Source organism: Rana temporaria, chromosome 2 (assembly GCF_905171775.1).
Source record: "Rana temporaria chromosome 2, aRanTem1.1, whole genome shotgun sequence".
Lineage (NCBI taxonomy): Eukaryota > Metazoa > Chordata > Amphibia > Anura > Ranidae > Rana > Rana temporaria.
The window spans coordinates 306,406,532-306,419,852 of record NC_053490.1 but is presented as its reverse complement, the minus strand read 5'-3'; the positions used below and the strand labels follow the sequence as shown (position 1 = coordinate 306,419,852).

Genomic DNA, 13,321 nt, shown 5'->3' with positions numbered 1-13,321 from the left:
CAATGGACCACCTAGTCTTTTCTACTGCCCTCACTCTTTGCTGTTAGAATTGAAAAACGGTTATGCCCTGTACACACAATCGGAATTTCCAATGAAAAAAGTCAGATGGATTTTTTTCAGATATTCTAACCGTGTGTGGGCCCCATCCGAATTTTTTTCGTCAGAGTTTAGAAATAGAAATCCTATTGGAAATTCCGATCGTCTGTGTGGAACTCCGACGGAGAAAAAAACATGCATGTTCAGAATCAAGTCGACGCATGCTCGGAAGCATTGAACTTAATTTTTCTCGGCTTTTACGTCAATGCATTTTAGACGGTTGGAATTTGGTCTGGCAGTGTGTATGCAAGACAGCTTGATTGGAAAATTCCATTGGATTTTATCCCATCAAGCTGTCTTGCATACACACTGTCAGACCAAATTCCGACCGTCCAAAACGCGGTGACGTAAAACACTACGACGAGCCAAGAAAAATGAAGTTCAATGCTTCTGAGCATGCGTCGACTTGATTCTGGGCATGGGTGTTTTTTTTCTCCATTGAAGTTCCACACAGACAATCGGAATTTCCGATAGGATTTTTTTCCATCGGAAAACATGTTCTATTTCTAAACTCCAATGGAAAAAACTCCAAAGGGGCCCACACACGGTTGGAATATCCGATGAAAAAATTCCGTCTGACTTTTTTCATCGGAAATTCTGATCGTGTGTACAAGGCATTAGTCAACTACATTTTATTTTTTTGTTAGAAAAGCATCAAGTTTATAAACTGATGTTTTATAACTTTTCTTAATATTTGTATAAGGTTTTATTATATTGTATCCATATCATACTGTTTAAAGTGCATGCTGGGCTTTTTACTAAGGAAGCGCAGCACTACTTTCTTGCTTTGTGTCAGTTAAACTTGTTAGGACGTTGAGGTCTTTGTCTGGAGAAAAGTGGAATGTGCCCCTCCTATGGTAATTCAGGTCTATTTTGGGCACAGCAGCTGTGAGGATTCATTTTTGCACCGAGTTTGATCTGTTAGCTGAAACTGATAAATATTAAATATTCATATATAATTGTTATTTACCCAGTTCTTTTTTATTTTTCTTAGTGAACACTGAATATCAAGAATTTAATAAAATATAGTAAAAACATATTTTCTTTAAAGTGATACTAAACACGCACTGTTTGACACTCTCCCTTCTATTTTGAATGAGGGCACTGATTTTTTTTAATAAAAATAAAAATCTAAGTACCTTTTTCCTAATTGATATACAGCCGTCACGTGACCCAGACCTTGCCCAGCTTGTCTGCAGGCAAACATAAGCAGGAGGAGCTTCTAGTCCTCTGCTACTTGTCACATAAAAAAAATAAAAAAAATAATAATAATAAAAACCATCAATAAAATGTTTTAAATTGTCATACAAATTTGCAGTATATTTGAAATCAAATCTTTATTATTTTGTGGAAATAACATGCTGTGGGTGGATTTCTGCCAATCACGACCCTCCAGTCTGTGTCTTAGAATAAGATGAAAGTGAAGCCTCCATTAATCTACATGTTATATCCCAAATCCACTGTGTTTTGCTGGTTAGTGGGCATTGAGAATGAGGGAGGGAGTGGGCCGTCATATACCACTGTGTATATGCCTACATGTGTGATTCTATAGTCACATGGGCTCCTCAGATGGGATAGCGAGGAAATGCGAGGAAACTCACTGAAAACTGAGCATCTGCAGAGTTGCCACCACAGCTGCAAAATCCCTAGGTAGAGAACAGAAAGGGGGAGGTAGAAAACAGAAAGGGGGAGGTAGAAAACAGAAAGGGGAGGTAGAAAACAGAAAGGGGGAGGTAGAAAACAGAAAGGGGGAGGTAGAAAACAGAAAGGGTGAGGTAGAAAACAGAAAGGGTGAGGTAGAAAACAGAAAGGGGGAGGTAGAAAACAGAAAGGGGGAGGTAGAAAACAGAAAGGGGGAGGTGGAAAACAGAAAGGGGGAGGTGGAAAACAGAAAGGGGGAGGTGGAGAACAGAAAGAGGGAGGTGGAGAACAGAAAGGGGGAGGTAGAGAACAGAAAGGGGGAGGTAGAGAACAGAAAGGGGGAGGTAGAGAACAGAAAGGGGGAGGTAGAGAACAGAAAGGGGGAGGTAGAGAACAGAAAGGGGGAGGTAGAGAACAGAAAGGGGGAGGTAGAGAACAGAAAGGGGAAGGTAGGGAACAGAAAGGGGAAGGTAGAGAACAGAAAGGGGAAGGTAGGGAACAGAAAGGGGAAGGTAGAGAACAGAAAGGGGAAGGTAGAGAACAGAAAGGGGGAGGTAGAGAACAGAAAGGGGGAGGTAGAGAACAGAAAGGGGGAGGTAGAGAACAGAAAGGGGAAGGTAGGGAACAGAAAGGGGAAGGTAGAGAACAGAAAGGGGAAGGTAGGGAACAGAAAGGGGAAGGTAGAGAACAGAAAGGGGAAGGTAGAGAACAGAAAGGGGGAGGTAGAGAACAGAAAGGGGGAGGTAGAGAACAGAAAGGGGAAGGTAGGGAACAGAAAGGGGAAGGTAGAGAACAGAAAGGGGGAGGTAGAGAACAGAAAGGGGGAGGTAGAGAACAGAAAGGGGGAGGTAGAGAACAGAAAGGGGAAGGTAGGGAACAGAAAGGGGAAGGTAGAGAACAGAAAGGGGAAGGTAGAGAACAGAAAGGGGGAGGTAGAGAACAGAAAGGGGGAGGTAGAGAACAGAAAGGGGGAGGTAGAGAACAGAAAGGGGGAGGTAGAGAACAGAAAGGGGGAGGTAGAGAACAGAAAGGGGGAGGTAGAGAACAGAAAGGGGGAGGTAGAGAACAGAAAGGGGGAGGTAGAGAACAGAAATGGAGAGGTATAGAACAGCAGGATCAACCAGGTCCTTTGCAGAATACAGAAAAATGTCATAGTGACTGAGTGAGTATAAAGAGCACGTAATACACCATTTACCGATAGTTTTTATGACGTGCGTTTAATGACATTTTAAGGTACCCATAGAGAATAAATGGCAGTTAGAGAATCAGATTGATCTTTAAAAATGATTGTGACAAACTGTACAATAATAGATAAGCAGATACCCAGACAAAATCCTTATTTTAGAGGAACAATGCCACCGTCCACACATATAGTGGGTCACCCAGGGAGTGTATGCCAAGATTCATGCATTATCATTGACTACGATATGCCGTAATCAATCATCATCTCATGTATTGTGTATACCTTTAAAGCTGAACTCCAGGTATTAAAGACAGAATTTAATGAAGCTTTTTATTTATTCACAAATTATTTTTATTTTAAATTAAACTGTTTTAGTATCTCAGAAGCCTCTTGTATCCTCTCTAAAGCAGTATTCACACTGGGGGTTAGGGAAATTACTGGCAGCCTATCAGGGGTGCTGCATGACAAGGAGCATGCTGATAGGAGGAGAAAGTAGTGTTAGCAGTGGGATGACCTAAGGCTACTGCTTCTCTTTCACTGTATGGTCAGCAGGCAGTGGAGAAAAGTTGTATCGTCCACCTGACTGTGCTGTGTGGCAGGGCTATACCGTTTTTGGAACTGGGTGGGCAGAAATGAAAATCGTCTAGTAGGTAGAACTGCATCCTTATATGTATTTCATATGTGTAGTTAGTTGTTTGCCTGGAGTTCAGCTGTAAAGTCACCTAAATGAGACGAAATTGGCATCAGTACTCAAGTACTGGAGAGGAAATTCCATCAGAAGACTACAAAGCTCTTACTTCTATTTGGAGAGTTCCACAATGTGGCAGAGGATTTAGATAGTCGCTTGTTGATTATAGAGTCAACATGTCTGGGAAGATTCACTGCAGATATGGAGCATCTGTTTGGGCCTGAAGTAAAGAGACACAGTAGAAACCAGCCAGAATTTTCATCAAAATTCATTAATAGTGTAAAACATATAAATATATATGCAGGCCGAAGTGTAAACAAAATGTCACAGAGAACTTGGTTTCATTTTTTTATTGCTTTTTTTTTTTATATAAATGAAGGATGTAGATCCAATTTAATGTTCATCATCAGAACCCCACTCAAATGAAAGCACAGGCTATTCCGAAAAGATTCATTCATTTCAACGAAGTGCTTCTTAAAAATCTAAACTTTAGTAATACTGTATTTGGATTTCTTAATGTCCACCACCCTTACAGCAAAGAACCAGCTGGAGGAGCCATGAAACTACAATAACTGACAAGTTGGTCAGTACTTGCTGCCACTGTAGGTTTATCCAAAAGGTCACCAACAACAAATAAGGCAATTCATGAACTACAACCCTGACATTAAAGTAGAACTATAGGCAAAACTTTTTCTTTAATTTTGGATAGAGTAGGGGAAGGTTAGAACCCCTGTCAGGTTTTTGTTCGCCATCCGCGTCTTTGCGGAGATTTCCCTTCACTTCCTGTCTCATAGCCAAACAGGAAGGCCCAGTTCACACTGCTGCGACTTGTGAGACCCCAAGCCACATGACATGTGAAATCCTATGTTAGTCAATTAGAACTGTCTTAATTAGCACTTCTGAAGTCGCTCTGACTTTAGAAAAGGTTTCTGTACTACTTTAGGGCGACTTCTGTCCAACTTGTGACTATAGACTTTAATGGAAGTCGCCTCCAAGTCAGATCCTCATCTTAATTAATGCAATTTGGATCTAATATTACAAGAAGATTACCCAGGCATTCCCAGAAGTTGCTTGAATAAGCACACCTGTAAGGCCGCGTACACACGGTTGGACAAAACCGATGAGAATGGACCGAGGTTCAGTTTCATCGGTCCAAACCGACCATGTGTATAGCCCATCGGTCTGTTGTCCTTCGGTCCAAAATTTTAAAACATGCTTTAAAATCGAACCGATGGACCGCTGCCCGATCGGTCCAAACCGATGGTTAGTACAGAAAGCATCGGTTCAAAACCAGTGCATGCTCAGAATCAAGTCGACGCATGCTTGGAAGCATTGAACTTCGTTTTATTCAGCACGTCGTGTGTTTGACGTCACCGCGTTCTGACCTGATCGGATTTTGAACTGATGGTGTGTACGCACATCAGACCATCATGCCACTTCAGCGGTGAACCGATGGAAATGGCCCGTCGGACCATTCTCATCGGTTTGGAACGACCGTGTGTACGCGGCCTTAGTGTTCGAAACGCGTCTACCATTTGAACTGTTAGCAACACTTGGGATGTTCGTTTATTAAACAAGAATTTGGATGGATCTTGGAGTGCTGCCATTTCTTCAGTCATATCCTCTTCTTAATTCATGTGATTTGGATCTAACATTACAAGAAAATTACCCAGGCATTCGCTGAAGTTGCTTCAAGTCGCACTGAAGTACCCTGACAAAGTCGCACTGTAGGTCATGACAGTGTGAACCGAGCCGAAGTGAAGAGAGGAAATCCCTGAAATTAAAAGAACTCCTTGGGGACCCCAACAAAAAGTCACCAAAACTAGTGTCCCGTTTGGAAGATTTCCCTTCTATTACTTTGATGGGAACAGCCCAACATTTGGGATTTTCTTATACCTTCACTTTCAAGGATAACAGGAAAAATAGAGAGGGTGAATACCCTTAACAGGGGCACAAACAGCAATAAAAAATGACAGGGGTTCTAATCCCTCTCCACTCTATCCAAAACAAAAAAAAAGTTTTGCCTTTAGTTATACTTTAAGTCTATTGAAGGGATCCACTAGTCATACCTCCTTTAGGAGAGTTCTGGTTGAGTGCTCCTGCCCATGACCATCGCTGCTGACGAATCTCTGCCCAAGTCTTCTTAGTGGTACGGCTGACTGCTGCCTCATATTTTTCCTAAGAATTGACAGATTTTGCATTTGAAAATGAATTGTATTAATGTATTCTGGAAGCAAACCTCATTATATTTTACAGTAAAAACGTAATACTAGATAAAATTCAGCTTGGTAATGAACGTGTTGCTATGGCATTTAAAAAATTTCAGTCCAGAAATCTGTAAAGGACCAACACTGTCTAGCACAGCCGTTTTTACCGCTTCCTAATATAACATGAGAATATGACAGCCAATCTCCACTTCATTACTCCATTTAATGAGACTTTTGGGAGGCTATAAAATAACGTCCAGGTTCTGCTTCGATCTTCTCACTGAAGACACGGACGTGATAAATGCCTTTAAGTGTGGATTACTATACAAATTCGTTATTTTTAAGTGTTGGCTGGTATGACACCTTTTCTGTAGTCACCTTATTACATTTGACTGCTCAAAACAGGCAAAGCACTGACCGTGGATGTATCAGACCAGTGACGGTTCGTCCATAGAGGGCGCTGGAGCGCCGCCCCCTCTGGCTCTCACCGCCACGAGTCTAATAACATAGATTCATGCATTGCACAAATCTATGTTATTATCGCCGCTGCCGTTGTTCTATTCAGATGGTCGGCGCTCATGTCCGGCCATCTGAATAGCGGCAGCTGGTTGGCTGTACGGAAGTGCCTATCAGAGCCAACGGCTCTCATAGGCTTTTTCGAGTACAGCCCTCGGGTCCCTGAAGCTTATACAAGGAACGCACTAGGGATGTGCTCCTTGTATAAGACTGACAGGCGTCTCAGCCAATCAGGTTGGTCTATTCTGGCTACCGGTAGCCTGATTGGCTGAGACGCCTGTCAGTCATCGAGGGTTGTGGATGGCTGACTCCAGTAAAGGTAAGTGCTGGGCGGGGGGGGGGGGGGCTGGCACTTTACAGGGCACAGCGGCGACATCAATGGGCACAGTGGCGACAATAGGCACAGTGGGGACAATGGGCACAGTGGGGACAATTAAAGGGCACAGCGGCGACAATTAAAGGGCACAGCGGCAACAATTAAAGGGCACAGCGGCGACAATTAAAGGGCACAGCGGCGACAATTGATGGCACAGTGGCTGTGTTTGATGGCATAGCACAGTGGCTGCGTTTGATGGCATGGCACAGTGGTGCGAATTGATGGCACAGTGGCTGCGTTTGATGGCATGGCACAGTGGTGACAATTGATGGCACAGTGGCTGCGTTTGATGGCATGGCACAGTGGTGACAATAAATGGCACAGTGGCTGCGTTTGATGGCATGGCACAGTGGTGACAATTGATGGCACAGTGGCTGCAATTTTTTTTTTCGTTTGCGCCCCCCCCAAAAATTTTGAGCACCAGCCGCCACTGTATCAGACTAAAGATAATACAACTTAAGGCAATAGCTAGTGTGGATGCTGTTATATGTAGGCCAAGACCGAAGAAGTAACAATTATTGACCACCATTACCTTGTTCTTCTCATGCTTTAATCTTTGTCGTTCCTCCAGGAGCACCCTTTTCCTTTCAGCCTTGAGCCTTTGTTCTTCCAGTCTCTTCTTTCTGTCCTGTATTTGCTTCTCTCTCAGCTGTTTTGCCTTCTCCTCTTTCTCAAGCCACACGCTCTTTTTGGCCGCTAAAGTGATAGAAAAAAAAATGGATGTTTAGGATTGCACAATAATGTTTATATTTTATATTAGTGTCATATGGAGATCTCAGCACTCATGTTAGGCATAGGAACACAAGCCCGTTAGCAAGGAAGTCAATAAGATAAACAGAATGCCTTTCATACTGCAATGCAGTATATTTTTTAAGCTAATTTCCAAAATATGAATACTGATGCCATGTTAAGCTTAATGAATGCAAATATAAAATGTGCCAGAAGGATGGAATCATGACTGTGGACCTCCAAGTCAATTATTCTACATCGACTGTTTGTGAGGCATAACTTCTTACTTTAACAGAAAAAACTCAATAGTGTCCTAAGGGAAAACAGGAAACCAGTAGAGAAGAGCAAGCTTTTATTGTTGCAACAAATCAGTCTTTGCAGGTTAGTTTATTCTACAAAAGAACAAAAAAATCAAGGGGGAGTAAATTGTTGGTAAAAAAAAAAAAAAAACGATACTGTATCAAAACACAATTTTTTAAAATTATATTTCAGCTCCTCTCCTTCCTTTCACATCCATTGGCTGGTTTCTTTCTCCAGTATTTTTTCATTTTATTTTCTGTTCCTGTGAATAACACTTCCTGCCACCCACCAACATTTCTCCACTGTATCTGTGGAGGCAGCTATGGTTGCTACACAGGCTGAAGGGGGGATAGGGGCACGCAAGCAGACGTTTTACCATGGGAGTACAAGCACGACATGTGTAGGCACAGCGTCCTGCAGATTCAGAGTTAAAGAAAGGAGTTGTAAAGGCAGAAGTTTTTTTTTATTTTAATGCATTCTATGCATTAAGATAAAAAACCTGTGTGTAGCAGCCCCCCCCCCAGCACCCCCTAATTATCTACCTGAGCCCCTTATTTCTCCAGCGATGTCCACGTTCCCCTCAGCCATCCAAAACACTCCTCCTGATTGGCTGAGACAGAGCAGCAGCGCCATTGGCTCCCGCGGCTGTCAGTCAGCCAATCCGGGGAGAGAGGGGGTCAAGCCGGGGCTCCGTGTCTGAATGGATACACAGAGCTCTGACTCGGCTTGGGTCCTCCTGCTGGCTGAGGGGCACACAAAAGAGGGAGGGGCTAGGAGCAGCAAAGAGGGACTTCAGAAGAGGAGGATGCAGGCTGCTCTGTGCAAAACCAACTACACAGAGGAGGCAAGTATAATACACAAAGTATATTTGTTATTTTTATTTTTTTTAACACAAAACAAGCCTTTACAATAAATGTAATGGTATAGGCACAAACTGATTACCCTAGGACGGATCTGCTTACTTCCTTTAGCATTGTCAGTTTAAGAAGATAAGGGGGGCTAGGAGGATCACCAGGATTTTTACAACTTAAGAACAAATACAAAGTCAACAGGATCTATCTATCTACCTACCTACCTACCTACCTACCTACCTACCTACATACATACATACATACATATATATATATAACTAAAAGCACATGTAATGCAATTCATTACATTTTTGTTTAGATATTCTTTACAAGTGTAACTTTTGTTGAGAAAAAAAAAAAAAAAACATCCCCCTCTGGGTGATCTATGTACATAACAAACATTTTAACAAGCTTTGTTGCAGATTTGTTATTATGAAGAAACCCCTGTGTGTTTGTCTGTAGCCATGTGGGAAAGTGATTCCAATGGGAGTGGTTTCATAATTATCAATCAGCTTCTGCACCTGCAGGGCTCTCATGAGGAAAGCTGCTGGGCCTACATCTCTTTAGACGTGATTTCCTATTGGGAGTATCTCACCAAATATGAAATTTTTCTTGCAGGGGATGTCTGAAATCTGACTTGTGTCATAGGGCCAGATTCTCGAATATCTGCGGCGGCGTAACGTATCCCCTTTACGTTACACCGCCGCAAGTTTTCAGCGCAAGTGCCTGATTTCACCAAGCACTTGCGTATAAACTTACGGCGGTGTAACGTAAAGCCGTCCGGTGCAAGCCCGCCTAATTTTTGTACCATTTAAATTAGGCGCGTTCCTGCGCCGAACGTTCTGCGCATGCTCCGTGTGAAAATTTCCCGACGTGCTTTGCGCGAAATTACGGCGCCCTGATGTATTTTTTGAACGGCGACGTGCGTTATGTCGTTTCGTATTCCTGGACGTCTTACGCAAACGTCTTACGCAAAAAAATAAAAATTTGAAATTCGACGCATGAACGACGGCCATACTTTAACATGGCTGTTCTAAAGACGTAAGAGATTGCGACGAACGCGCGTATCTTCTTGGATCGCCGTAATTTGCATACCCGACGCTGGAAAACGACGTAAACTCCACCAAGCGGCCGCCGGAAAATTACATCTAGGATCTGAAGGCGTACGATGCCGTACGCCTTTCGGATTTTAGCCAAAAGCCGTCGTATCTTTTTTGTGAATTACAAATAAAGATACGACGCGGCAAATTTGAAAATACGCCGGAGTATGAGTAGATACTCCGGCGTATTTCCTCTGTGAATCTGGCCCATAGTGCGGACTTCTGGGAAAATCAGTGCGCCAATCACACAAGCAGGAAATTATGTTTCTGGAGGACATTCTGTACACAGTCTGTGTACAGAACACCTCCAGGTAGCCATATTGCATTGGCTGAAACACGTCAACTGTTCTCATTTGCGTTTGTTCACTGTGGCTTGTCAATAAAAACAAAGATTTTTTTTAAAGAGCAACAACTGGAGTGCGGATCATTTTTTCCTCATTACTCTACTCAGACAGCAACTGTGGATCGAGCACCTGGGAGATCTGCTATCTATGTGGTGTATTGGTAGTAGCACTGACTTTTCTGTTTATACTGCCAACGTCTAAGCCCAGTTTTCTTTCAAGTTCAGAATCTTCAGCCATGTCATAGTGACGTAGCTCCTGCACATGCACAGGAGTTTATTCACCCCATCAGATTCCAAAATTCTACCTAGAGCTGTGCATGCGCATAATAGACTGATAACAGACAGGTAGAAATCTTTTATTGCAGAAGAGACACATGTCAAAAAGCTGCTCAATTTTCATTTAAAGTTCCACTTTAATAATCCTGCTACAGCTAGCTGATGCCTTGTTACAAACTTCCTAAATGAGTAATGTTGCCTTATAAAGACAGTCAGGAATACGCATACTTGTGTTTTCTAACGCAAGGCATTTTAACCCAAATTAAGTTCAATTACCCCTGAACAAAAACGGACAGACAGTACATTGAGCACCCCCATATTAGACACATGTAGAGCGGCGCTTCTCTCCACCGGGCGCAGCGTATCCAAGATACACTACGCCGCTGTAACTTTTTTTTTTATTCGAATCCTCAAATAAATCGCGCCGTAAGTTACGGCGGCGTAGTGTATCTTTGCCGGCGTAAGGGCGTGGGATTCAAATGGATGTAATGGGGGCGTGTTTTATGTAAATACGTCGTGACCCGCCGTAAACAACGTTTTTTTTAACTGCGCATGCGCCGTCCCTGGGGGGATCCCAGTGCGCATGCTCGATATTTAACCGGAACAAGCCAATGCTTACGACGTTGACGTCATTCTACGCAGATTCCTATTCGCAAAAGACTTACGCAAACGACGTAAAAAATTCAAAATGAGAGGCGGGAACGACGGCCATACTGAACATTGAGTACGCCTCATAACAGTAGCTTTAACTATACGCCGGAAAAAGCCGAACGCAAACGACCTAAAAACAATGCGCCGGCCGGACGTACGTTCGTGGATCGCCGTAACTAGCTAATTTGCATACTCGACGTGGAAATCGACGGAAACGCCACCTAGCGGCTGCCGAAAAATTGCAGCTTAGATCCGACGGCGTACTAAGACGTATGCCTGTCGGATCTAGCCGAGATGCCGTCGTATCTTGTTTTGAAGATACAAAACAAAGATATGACGCGCAAAATATGAAATTACGCGGCGTATCAAGAGATACGCCGGCGTAATACCTTTGTGGATCTGCCCCAATCAGCTTTAGGATTTCCAGTACTGAATCCAAAAGCACGTTCACCATGAAAATGAATGTTCCTCAACTAATAGAAGGGATTTTCAGTTACGTTACTTTTTTTTTTTTTTTTAGAAAAGCGAAAAATACCATCTGTTGTATCTTGCTCTCACATCCCAAATTACAATTTCAAAGGGTAAAATAAAGACAAAGCAAAGGCCCTCAGCCATTTTGCACTGCATCCATTACTAAAAACAAACATACATAAAAAGACCAAACTTCTTCTCATTTATTCATCGCTATTGGAAGGGTGACTTTGGGGAATGCATAAATGCAGTCGGCTCCGCATGAAAGTTCTGCAGTAGGCTTCAATCAATGTTTATGGCGGAGATAAAACATTATAAAAAAATCTGATCAATATCTGTTATCCTGCGATCTCAGTGGGCTTGGAAAGAAGCCAGCGAGGTAGACTACCCTTCCCTGTCTTTTTTAACACCATACTGCCCTTATCTATGGCTGAAAGCGTAGCATAGTTATGACACAGTCAACAAAAGACGAAAGGGTTTTAGGAGACTGTGTTGTAAGGCACAATAAATGCGAACAAAACACTACGCTTCTAAACAGAAAATTCTTATGTGCTTGGTTTAACCACTTCCAGTCTGGGCCAATTCTGACATTCCTCTCCTACATGTAAAAAAACATATTTTTTTTTTTGCTCGAAAATTACTTAGAACCCCCAAACATCATATATTCTTTTAAGCAGAGGCCTTAGAGAATAAAATGGTGGGCGTTGCATATTTTTATGCCACATATTTGCGCAGCGGTTTTTCAAACTCAATTCTTTGAGAAAAAAAAATACACTTTTGGGAAAAAATACACAAGGAATTTTAATGCACAAACACACAATACCCAATTTCTTTATAAAATATAAAAAATGATGTTACGCCGAGTAAGATAGATACAAAACATGTTACGCTTTAAAATTCTAACACCAGACCTCCTGTGTAACCATTTAAAAATGTTGCCTATGGGGATTTTTAGGTACAGAAGTTTGGTGCCGTTCCATGGGCAGACGTAAAACTTCTGTACCTAAAAATCCCCATAGGCAACACTTTTAAATGATTACACAGGAGGTCTGGTGTTAGAATTATTGCACTTGCTCTGGCATTTGTGGCGATACCACACATGTGTGGTGCAATCACCGTTTACATATGTGTGTGGGACTGGCGCACACATTCGCATTTGTGCACAAGGGGCGTGTTAGATTTTATTTTTTTCAAATAAACATTTTTTTACATTGTCTCCTCCATTTTTTTTTTCCATCAACTTTATTGCCATCACAAGGGATAAACAACATTCCTTGTGACAGCATGGCCTGTGACAGATCCTCTTTATGGAGAGATCGCTCCTCTGGCCTCCAATGCAGCCGATTAGACACGGAATGGTCTGATCAGCTGCTTTACTGACTGGTAATCAACCAGTAAACACAAAGCCGAAACCGGACGTGACAAAATCCTTGTCCATTCCGGTTTCTGATGTCACACAGCGGGAGGAACATCATCAGTTTCTTTCACTGTGTGCCCAGATCCGGATGCCGCCAGTCGCATCCTTATCAGGCTCCTCAATCGCAGGGGAGAGCCTGGTAAAGGCAGTGGGGGGGCGCCACCTGTAAAATGTATTAAATGACTCTTTAGCATTGACGGCTGAAAAATGGAATACCTCCCTACTGGTACGTCGCTGGATGGGAAGTGGTTAAGCAGGTAAGATTTTAAAGTCCAGGTTCACCTTTAAAAAAATAAAAACAATAAATGCACATATTTTGCTGGTAAAAAAAATGTACAATTATTTTTTCTAAAGCGCCTGGAGAGCATTGCAACCAAGATCAGAAGATTGCGGGTGCAATGTCAGGCTCCTGCAGACCCTACTTCCACCATGGATGTATGGGAGACATAGAGAGTGAGAACCCCTCACAATGGCCA

General features: G+C 42.6%; 1 protein-coding gene across 4 annotated transcripts in view; it reads right to left on the bottom strand.

Annotated features, from left to right (window-relative positions):
• MAP7D1 (MAP7 domain containing 1) overlaps nucleotides 1–13,321 on the bottom strand; it is a 148,074-nt gene that overhangs the window by 41,023 nt on the left and 93,730 nt on the right. For 3 of the 4 annotated variants that reach the window (XM_040337333.1, XM_040337332.1, XM_040337331.1), the window contains exons 4-6: nucleotides 7,240–7,403; nucleotides 5,678–5,786; nucleotides 3,718–3,828 (exon numbers count right to left, since the gene is read on the bottom strand). In XM_040337333.1, the coding sequence (XP_040193267.1) occupies nucleotides 3,718–3,828; nucleotides 5,678–5,786; nucleotides 7,240–7,403 (384 nt within the window). The remainder of the gene's footprint in view (nucleotides 1–3,717; nucleotides 3,829–5,677; nucleotides 5,787–7,239; nucleotides 7,404–13,321) is intronic. The other variant, XM_040337335.1, reaches the window with a different exon arrangement.